This window comes from Geospiza fortis, unplaced genomic scaffold (assembly GCF_000277835.1).
Source record: "Geospiza fortis unplaced genomic scaffold, GeoFor_1.0 scaffold102, whole genome shotgun sequence".
NCBI classification, from domain to species: Eukaryota; Metazoa; Chordata; class Aves; order Passeriformes; family Thraupidae; genus Geospiza; species Geospiza fortis.
The window spans coordinates 2072054-2083045 of NW_005054373.1; the positions used below are offsets into that span (position 1 = coordinate 2072054).

Consider the following 10992-nt stretch of genomic DNA (forward strand, 5'->3'; position numbering starts at 1 on the left):
TCTTGTTACCCCATGCCCCCCGCCGCCCCTCCCATTAACATTCCCCACCACGGCCGGGCTCGGAGCTGCCTATCTGCTCTCCATTTCCACTCCTCCGCTAGATAAGAATGGAAATACTGACTTCATAGCTCACTGATTAAAGTGTCTGGATTTCTTGATAATACACAGATAAATTATGTTTTTCAAAAAGAAGGTAGGGAAGGGAGTGCGAGGGGAGGGAAAAACCTCCAGTCCATTTTTATTATTTTTTTTTCCTTCCTTCCTTCCTTCCCTCTTTCTATTCGTGCCCTGGGAGTTGGGATTTTGCTGCTCCAAAATGCCCTTCCCAGCTGGAAGGCAGAGCCCTGTGAGGTGCCCTCAGGAATGGGGGGACAGAGGATTTTTGGGAGCCTGTGGGTGGGGTGTAGGGCAGCGCTGTGCTGGGATGGAGATGCTGTTCCTGCACCCAGGGGCAGCTCGGGCTTTGCCAGCTGTGCCACATGGCCAGGATCCTGGTGGTGGCTGGGCCATCTCAGCTGGGATCTGTCCCCAAGCTGGCAGCACCAGAGATGCTTGGAAAGCATCTCCATTTCTGTATCCACCTTCCTGTTTCTGCTGCAGGATGCTGCCCTGGATACTTTGGAGCAGCCTCATCCCTCTGCCCCATCCATACTCAACTCCTTGGCTTTCCTCACTCATCCCCACTGGAGCAAACAGAGCTTCCAGACTTCTTAGCTTGGAGAAGGTATCGACCACGAGCCTCTGAGTTTGTTTCATCTAAATATAAAACTAAAGAGCAAACAGTATAAAGTTCATTTTTTAATGTGCTGCCCCATTCCAGTTGGGCTGCTCTCTTTATTTTTTTTTAGGGGAACTGTGATAAAAAGCAGAGATAAAGCCAGGACTGTTTTGTGTAGGAGTCAGTATCTGCGTTATCTATCTCCCTTTTTCACTCTCCGGGCAGCTCTGTTGTTTTTCGCTCTTATCTCGCTCCACCAAAATGCCAAGAACAGGAAAAAAAAAAAAAATTAGAAAAAAGAAAGAGAGAGAGGCAGCACAGGCACGTTTGCACGGAGAGAACTCGGTGTCCACGGAGCCGGGCAGGAGAAGGGCCTGGAGTTGGAGGAAGAGGAGGGTTGGGAAGGCAGGGAAGGATTCTGGGAGCAGTGCTGTCCCAGGGATCTCCATGTGCCAGGATTGGTGCCGTCTGCTCTCGGCTGGGCCACCCAACCTGGCTGTGCCCTCTGAGGGTCCTTCCCTGCCCCTGGAGCCCCTACAGCTCCTGCTGGTTGCCTGGAGTGCTCCAGGATGGCTCTGGGAGCTGGGATGGGGCATCCTGTGGGACTGGGAGCAGCAGGAACATCCCAGCCAGAGCAACTTCGCTGAGGTCCTCTTGTCCCCATCCTTGTCCCCATCCCTCGGGCCTTGTTGTCACCCAGGGCTGTGAAAGCCTTGGGGTGGACACTGAAAACCATCTCTGTTCCCTTTCCATCGCTTTTGGGAGTGGGATGGACCTGGCAGGACCTGGAGCTGCTTCCCACAGGAAGGGGGATGGCTCCAGCTCGGCATCTCAGGGTAATTTGTCGCTGGATTAGCCCAGAGCTTGACCTCTGTCCTCGCTGTCACCTGGTATTGATGTGCTCAAGCGCTGCCTGAGCATCCCCACCCCCAGCCTTTCCTGCCTGGAATGTCTTTATTCCAGGTGGGAGAAGTATCCGAATTTAGGGCTTTTCCCTCAGTTCCACCCTCTGGCAGGGAGCAGGGCTGGCGTGCTTGGAGCCTGATCTTCCTGGATGGAATTTCTTTCCCATCTCGTTGCGTATCCAGCTGCTCCCGAAGCGCCCACATCCTGGATCACCATGGGGACAAACACCTCCCACTGCTCTTGGATGGGCTTTGGATGGAGACAGCTCCAGGAAGGAATGGTCCTCCTCTCCCGGTCTCACCAGCTGCCTCAGTTTCCCCACTGTGCTCCGAGCAGCCTCTCGTGGCTCCGTGCGCTCTCCAGGCCACGTTCAGCGCATCCCTTCTCCCGGAGCATCCCCATCCATCCTCCGCGCCCGGCACGGCTCCATTCCGCTCTCTCCTCTCTCCAAATCTATCAGGGCCTTATCGACCCCATCTGAAACCTAAAGTCACTCCATTGTCATTGTCCCCGGATCTGTTCCCCGGCTCCCTCCCCTGCCTGGCGCGCGGTGGATGCGCCGGCCGTTCCCGTTGGGAATGGCGGCCCCCGGAGCGCCCCAATCTCCCGGAATCTCTCGGTGCTTTATCGGCCCATCGGAGCCGGGGCTGGCGGGGCCGGCGCTGGCGCCGCTCGCTGCTGATAAAGTTACAGAGTTCAGGCAGTGATGAATGTTCAGTAACTGCACCCGCCGCGATCCCGCCTGGGCTTGGCAGCGCGAGCAGCTCCGGCTGAAACCAATCCCTCCCCTATCAGCAGCGCTGCTTTTTCTCAGGCTCAGCCTCTCCCCGCTCCTGCTCTTCCCTGGGGGGCTCCCCTGGGGCAGCACAGCACCGAGGGATGCTCCGGGGGGCTCTGTCCCATAGGAGGGGTTCTGGATTTCACCCTGGAATGGTTTGGGGTGGGAAGGAACTTGAAGCTCATCTGGTTCCAGGGCAGGGACCTTCCACCAGGCCAGGCTGTGGTGGCTGGGACAGAGCAGCTGCCCAGGAGTGCCTGGAGCATCACATTCCATCCCATCCTATCCCATCCCAAGAAATCCCAGTCTTCCCAACACCTCCATTCCCGCCCTGTCCTTCGTTCCTCTCCTGGAAAAATTAGGCCTAAGTATATTAAAAATGTGATCATTATTAAAAATGTGATCCTTATTAAAAATGCGATCATTATTAAAAATTTCCCCTTCCTGGTATGTGTAATCATTATTATAAATTTAACAATTATTCTAAATTTAACAATTATTATAAATTTAACAATTATTGTAAATACCATCCCACAAGCAATGCCCCTTCCGTGCCCCCACCATCTCTATTCCCCCACCACCCTTTATTCCCCTTCCTGGTATAAATTAGGCCTAATAGATTATCAATGTAATAATATTAATCGTTATGAAGCCCCTCATGAGCAGCTGGAGCATCTTCTCATCAAGGATTACAGCATCATCCAGCACCTGTGTCCCCTATTCCCCTCTGGGATAAATTAGGCCTGAACACAAAAACATACTGAGTCTATAAAATTAATTTGTAAATTATTATAAATATCCCCCATCAGCAATCCCAGCATCCCTACCACCTCCTGGATAAACCAGTAATAATTTAATACCAAATCATGATCAATACATTATAAATCCCCCCTACACCTTCTGATTTTCCAACCATACTTTTTTTTTCCTTGCCCTTTTTCCCCAGGGCACCTCGGGCAGGCTCAGGGTGAGTTTTATCTGGAGGTGATGGAGAAGGGCCCCAAATTTGAGATAAAGCCCCCTGGGGCCGGCCCCAGCCTCTATCAGCTCCGTGCACGGGGCTGATCTTTCATGGGGAGATACCCATGGGAACAGCCTGGCCTGGGATGCTGCAGCCGGCCTGATAGGGGATGAGAGGGCTGGTTTGTGCTCCAAAAGCCCCTTTTCCTCCCAAACAGACCCCGGACTATTGGAATTCAGTGCAGCATCACCGCGGGGAGATCTCCCGGTGGAGCAGTAGCAGCTCCTTTGTCCCGGCTTGGCATTCCCGGTCCGCAGGGAACCAACCGGGGAGCAGCCGAGGTCGTTGGTAAAACAAACATCGGCAGGGCCCAGGGAGGAATTGGGCGAGAAGAGCGGGCCGGTGGCCCATCAGATAGCGGGATTTGCAGGATTTGCAGCCCGGGTTGTTCTCCGGGTGTTTCTGGCACAGCCCCGCCACCAGACCCTGGGGAATCCCGGGATGCTCCAGGTCCCACCAAACCACCAGGGCTGCCTTTGCTGAAGGAGCAGCCGGGACTGACTGCAGGAGCATCTTTCCCCGAGGAATTCTGCCCTGCTCCTGCAGCACTTTGCTGTTGGCTCCATAATTGAGGGGGAAAAGAGGTGATTTAGGGCAGCGAGGAAGCGATGCTTGAGTGGAATTCCCACATTTCCAGCATGAGGTGATGGATGAGTATCCTGGTGATGCTTTGTGCATCCCAAAACCTGGTTTGGAGCCTTGCCCACCTACTTTTGGGTTGGTTTTCATTATTATTATTGTTATTTATTATTATTATTGTTGTTGTTGTTATTGTGGTTTTTAATTGGAAGAGGATGGTGCCAGCGCAGGGATGAGGAGGAGCTGGAAGGATGGAGAAGGGATCCTCCATTATGCTGCCTGCCTGGTGGAGCTGGAATATCCCTCAGAATGCCCTGGCACAGCTGAGATGTCCCCACTGTCCCCCGCAGTGATACCCAGAGCCAAGGCTGAGCTTGGAGGTGCCTGGAGAGAAGGTTTGGGATGTGAGTTCACCCGGGTCCAGGCTCTGTCCCTCATTCCCTGACTCCTGAAGCCCTCCTTGGACTCATCCCCTGCCCAATGGGACTTGGAGGAATTTTTATTTTTAGCAATAAGCGTTGTGGATTCCCAGAATGGTTTGGGTTGGAAGGACCTTAAAGCTCATCTCCTTCCTCCCCCTCCACGGGCGGGGACACATTCCATTCAGCCCAGGTTGCTCCCAGCCCCATCCAACCTGGCCTTGAACGCTTCCAGAGATGGGAATTGGAAAGGAGTCGGATGGGAAATTTTATTTAAATTTGTATTTAAAAATAAACACTTGGAGCTGACAGCAGCGCGGAGCGCCAGCCGGCAAAGGCAGGTTGCCACCAGCCTGCACGTGTTCTCAATCCAGGACCTGCTTTCCACCATGGGAACTCCTCCTCCTCCTCTTCCTCCTCCTCCTCCTCCCTGCTCCAGAGCCGGTGGGAAAGTCTGTGGCTGTTGCTATTTTCTATCTGTTATCAAGGCCTCTTATCACTTTGCTCTTGTCTCCGTGCCGGCTCTCCGAGCGCCCAGGGTCTCGCTCTTGGCAGCCTGGAAAAGTCCCCCCCGCCTCCTCCTCCTTGATTCCCTATATTCTTTTGCCTTTTATTTAATTTACCAGCTAAGCACAAAGAATCAAGAAAAGCTTTATTGTTCCTGCGCTGGGAGAGCCTTAATTGGAGCGCAGTGATCAAATCATTACCTGGATAACGCCGGGTTTCCCTGGGATGCCGACCCTCGGCCCAGCCCTGCTGACATGGCCACAGCTCCTCAGCTCCCTGCAAGTTCGTACAGTCACTGTCTTTTATTTTTTTTTAATATTATTTTTTGAGGGAAAAAAGAAGAAAAAGAAGGGAAAAAAAAAAAGAAATCCTTGCTCGTTATCAATAAAAAAAAGGAGGGAGGGAGAAGAGTTAATCGTCGAAGCGGAGTATCTTGGAAGGGAGCGTTTTTTGGCTCTTCCCCTCTCTGTAAAACCAGCCTCAGTAATTCAGTTTTAAAGCATGAAAAAAGGGAGTTGATGAAATTCCACTATCAGCGCTGAACCAATATGCAAAATATCTCGCCGAGAATCAAATAGCTATTATGTTTTCATTTCCATTTCAGCGTATTTGCTTAATGAAGAATAGACAGATCAGGCCAGCCGAGGGAGGCTGTGTGCGGTGATAACTGTGCAGGGCTCCCAGCAATCCCGGGCAAGTGACGCTCCCTCCGCTCCTGCTCCTGCTCCCGCTCCCTCGCTCGCTTCTTTTTTTTCCCTTTTTTCCCCCTTCCCGTATTTTTTCCCCCAGTGGTTGGTTTAACCCGCACAGCTGGGAGCGCTGGCAGCGCGTCCCTGGGGGTTGGTGGGCACTGGGTGCTGCAGTGGGGCTGGGATGCACCCAAGGGCACCATTCTGGGTGCTGTTGGCCACCCAGCCTCCCCATGGGCACTGGGTGACACCGTGGTCCCCAAACCCCTGCTTTTACAGGGTTAGATTTATCTTATTTTTATTCTATTTTTATTTATATTTATCTATTTTATTTATCCCCATCTCCCTTGGGAGTGCTTTGGGGTGGGATGTGGGATGCATCCAGGGATGGTGTGAGATGATTCCAGGATGCTGTTGGCCACCAATCGTCCCCATACCAGGTTTGACACATTGGATTTATATGGAGCAGCCTCATCTTCCTCGTGCCTGGGCCTTGGTGTCTTGGGGTGGGGTGTGGGTGGTCCCAGGATGCATCCAGGGATCACAGTGACAAGATTCTGGGATTGTTGGTTCTCCATCACCCCTGTAGGCGCTGGGTGACACCAAACCCCACCTGGATTTCGGTGGAGCATCCCCATCTCCTTCCTGACTGGGGATGGAGATTTCAGGGTGGGGTTGGGTCATCCCAGGGCAGATCCAGGGACCCCAGTGACGTGGGACTGGGGTGCTGTTGCCCACCCACCATCCCTGTAGGAACTTGGTGACACCACAGCACTCAAAGTTGGGTTTATATGGAGCATCCAGTTGGATTTATATGGGGCATCCCCATTTCCCTCCTGGCTGGGGATGGGTATTTTGGGGTGGGATATGGGATGCATCCATGGGATGCTGTTGGCTGCCCATCCCTGTAGGCCACGATGCTGTGGTACCCAAAGCCATCCTCATCCTCCTCCTGCTCTTCCCAGGCAGGATGTGGGTGGTCTCAGCACCCTTGGGTGGGTGCCAGGTGCCCTCCTGGTCCCACCCATCCCTTCCCAGCCCCATCCACCCCTCCCTGGGCAGGCTGGAGGTGCCAAACCCCAGCGCAGGCGAGCGTCGGGTTAACTTTATCAGAAGCCCAAGAGCCGTGAAGGCGTGAAGGAAGAAATTAGCCTAACAATGTTTCATTTACAGCGGGAGAAACGATTTGTTAGCTGGCGATTGTTTCTGAATATTATCAGAGCCTTTTTAATTGTGCTGGAACTGAAATTAGCAGAATTAGAATAAATTGCCTTCCCTTCTCCGGCAGCCTCTTTATTCACGCTCATTGTTGTGTGCTTTGTATAGATTATGGGCTCTTTGTTCTGCTGCTGTAAATATACATGCCTGGAGTCACGGCGAGCAGCTGAGGTCTGCAGACGGGCTGGCCCCGCTCCGATCCCCCCGTGGTCCCCCCGTGGTCCCCGGTCCTGCGGCGTCGTGCGGTGCCAGCCATGTGTGCCACCAGGGCTGGGCCCTGCCTGCCTGGCTGGGGATGTGGCTGCATTGCCATGGAAACAGATGGCAGGGCTGAGGGGTGTCCCCCGTGTGCACCCTGTTTGTCCCCGTGTCCCCCCTGCAGTGCCATCCCCACGGGTCTGTGTCCCTTGTTGGGTAAGGGGTGGTGGGGATCATTTCTGGGGTCTCTTTTGGGGACAGGTGATGCCACATCTGTGTGCACAGGCTGATTCCCCACAGTGCCCCAGGGAGGGGACACCTGGAGCAAGGCATGGCCACCTCTGCAAGGGGACAGTGCACCCCAGGGAGATGCTGCACTGCCAGGATGGCTGGGCAGAGCTTTCCCTTCCTTCCCTGTGGGGCATCTCCTCCCAGCATCCTGATTTCCCAGCTGGGAAAACCCCCTGGCACCTTTTCCCCGTGGCTGTGCCCTCCTCACCACCCTGTCCCTGCTCCCACAGGGTCCCTGGCAGCGATGGAGGAAGGCGAGGACGCCCCGGTGGGGGACAAGAGCCCCTCGGAGAGGGACGGGGCCACCTCGGACTGCGAGGGCTCCGCCGAGCGCGACACCTGCAGCCCCCCCGGCAGTGAAGGTGAGCCCTGGGCTGTCCCTGCTGTCCCCTCCCCACAGGGACAGGCCCTGCCACCAGAGCAACCCGCTGGGATTAGCTCAGGAAGCAGCCTGGCCACTCCTTGGGGTTGGTGGGACAGGGACAGTCCCCTGTCCCTGGGGGTTCCATCCCTCTGGGCACCCTGGGGACAGCCCAGGTTGCAAAGTCGTGTCCCTCGGGGAATGAAGGGACCCTCTTGGGGTGTGGAGTTACATAGTCAGGGTTTAAAGTGACCTTTCACAGGGATATTAAGTGACCTTTGGGATATCAAGTGACCCCTTAGGTGCAGAATGACCCTTCCCCCTAGCTTGGGGTGCTAGTCACATTCCCTTAGGATGCAAAGTGTCCCATGCCAGGGATGCAGAGTGACCTCTCGGGGTGCAAAGTCACATCCTTTGCAGTACAAAGTTCCTCTCCACACCCGTGATGAAAGTCACGTCCCTTGGGGTGCAAAGTTCCCTTGCTCAGGGGGACAAAGTCACAACCGAGTGACTCCCCCGGGGTGCCAAGCAGCCCCAGAGGCCACAGGTGGGCTGTGGCACAGGTGGGCTGTGGGCACGGGGCCGTTGGTGGCACCGTGCTGGCCACGCAGCCGCCAGGCTGGAGCCGTGCTGTGCCGCGCCCCAAAGGTGGCTGCGACTCAGGGCCGGGCTGAAACAGTCCCAGATATCCTTTGAGTTCCTTCCTGTGGAGGTGGGGGCAAATCCCAATCAGTTAATGTTTGCAGTGCCCTTTGAGATAACCGCGCCGGGGCAAGGCTGCGCCGGCTCAGCGAGCTCCCGGCAAACCCCGCTGCCTCCAGCTGCATCTGGGGGAGAAATGTCCCCCAAAACCAGGGCAGCCAGGCCATGGTGCACCAGGGATCCACCAGGGCAGCCAGGCCATGGAGCACCAGGGATCCACCCAGCTGGGGCAGGGAAGGACCCTGACAGCCGGGATAGGGAAGGGATCCTGAGAGCTGGGGCAGGGAGGGATCCTGATAGTGGAGAAGGGAAGGGACACCTTATATAGCTGAGACAGCCAGGGACACCAACATTTAAGGCAGGGAAGGGACCCTGACAGCCCCAACAGGGTGAGGTAGGGGGGAATCACAAGACAGGGAAGGGACCCCAATAATGAGGGGCAAGGAAGGGACCTCAGTAGCTGGGGCAGGGAGGGGACCCCAGTATTTGGGGCAGGGCAGGACCCCAAAGCTGGGCAGGGAGTTGACCTTAGTTGAAGCAAGGAGAGACCCCGATTTCAGCAAAAGGACCCCAACAGCCAGAGCAGGGAAGGGATCCTACAGCAAAGCCGGGCAGGGAGTGTGATAATTGGAACAGGGAGGGGACCTGATAACTGGAGCAGGGAAGGGACCCCAGTATCTGAGTCAGGGAGGTCTCCCAGGCAAACTTTGATCGGTGGTGGAGGGAATCAGGGCTCTTATCTGATGGGGGAGCCGGGCTGGGGGCGAGGAGCCAGAGCCGGGGCGCGGAGCTGCACCTGGCACTGGCCTGCCTCGATAAAGAGGTGATAGCAGAGATAAGGCCCAGCAGCAATAACGGCCACTAAAGCTTTCAGCGCGATGGATAAAAATCGATATGCCAGGCACTTTGATTTATAGCCAAAAATAATAGGACTTTTATACCCGGTGATTGATTTATTTGATGTTAATCATGGCGCTTATCACCTGTATTAATAATCTGCAGTGGTGGTGACGTCACCCCTGGGCGGCCGCGGTGGCGCCGATCGATTGGGCTCCGCTGCTCGATCCGCCCGGGACGCCAAGGCAAACATGTACTTTGGGCACTAATCTGCCACACTGTCATATGCAGATTGCCTTTATCAGCCCATCTCCAGCAGCAGTTAATGGAGAAAATAATTGTTATCAAGTTGCTATGAATACGCCACAGATAGAGCCGTGAGGGGAGCGGGGCTCGGCCCGCTGGCGTGGCACGGCATGGCATGGCACGGGTGTGCCAGGGGGTTGGGGTGGGCTGGAGGGGCTGGGCTGGGCATTCCCAGGGGGATGTGAATCCCCTCCCTGTGCCCATCCCAGTGCCGGGTGTCGCTGCTCTGGTGGTCCCAGCCCCTGGGAAGTGCGGCCTCTGGAATGCCCTGCTCTGACCTGCTGCCTTCCCCCTCCTGCTGCAGAGTCCAGAGATGCTCTGGAGAGTCCAAAGGAGCCGGAGAAGCCGGATCCAGGAGAAAACCCCCAGGAGCCAGACAGCTGGAATGGGCCAGGTGAGTCTCTGGTGTGGGGCTGTGCTGCTCCATCCCAGTGTCCTGACTGGATCTGCTGGAGCAGCCCTCCAGCATCCACCTCCTCTTGCAAACACCAGCAGGAGAGGAGCACTGGGAGCTGGGCAGCCTGCAAACCCCACAACTCCTGCAGAGGGGAGGTGTGAGGTGGTGGTTGTGATCCCTGACACCTCCAGGGCGCTGTTGGGATGGTAAAGCATGGATTTGGGAGCAGCAGGGATGCCATCCCCACAGCTGGCATCACGCTCCCTGGCACTGGCAGGGTTTGGGCACGTCCTGCGTCACACCAGGGCACTTCACCAACATCCTGGCAACCACAAGAGCGACGCTGGGGTGGTTTGGTGATGGTTATCAAAACCCCAAGGAGCCAATTCAGCCTCTATCTCCCCCTGGTATCTCCACGCCGGGGCCGCGGGCACCGGGGCACCAGCGAGGCCGGGCTGGCCCTGTGGGCACCCCCAGCCCTATCACCCACTTATCTCCAAAGCCACGGGGTTACAGACGTGTGCCACACAGATTCACAGAATCTTGGAATGTCTGGGGTAAGCAGGGAGCTCTGGAGATCATGCAGCCCAAGGCAGGGCCACCTGGGGCAGGTGACACAGGGACACGTCCAGGTGGGTTTGGAATGGCTCCAGACAGGAGACCCCACACCCTCCCTGGGCAGCTGTGCCAGGGCTCTGCCACCCTCCATGGGAAGCTCTTCCTCATGTTGAGGTGGAACTTCCTGTGGTTTAGTTCGTGGCCATCACTCCTTGATTGGGGCTGTGGGTTGTTCCACTGGGAGTGGCTCCTGGCAGGTGGGTGGGGATGGGACCAGGAGGACCTGGCACCCCCAAGGGTGAATGGGTCACATTTTGGGCACATTTTGGGCCCTGTGGGTGCTGCCCACACCCTGCTCCTCCCAGGGGAGCTCCCAGCTTTGGCTGGGAGCGTTGGGCAGTGGTGGCCCCGCTACAGGACAGCGATGGCCCTTTGGGGATGGACGCACCAGGCAGGTCCCGCTGTGTCCCCAGGGCCACCAGGCTGCAGCAGCCCTGGGAAGCTGTG

General features: G+C 56.0%; 1 protein-coding gene across 1 annotated transcript in view; it reads left to right on the plus strand.

Moving 5' to 3' along the window:
- ZFPM1 (zinc finger protein, FOG family member 1) overlaps positions 1–10992 on the plus strand; it is a 42838-nt gene that overhangs the window by 12869 nt on the left and 18977 nt on the right. The window contains exons 2-3 of the mRNA XM_031060121.1: positions 7555–7686; positions 9835–9924. Of these exons, the coding sequence (XP_030915981.1) occupies positions 7555–7686; positions 9835–9924 (222 nt within the window). The remainder of the gene's footprint in view (positions 1–7554; positions 7687–9834; positions 9925–10992) is intronic.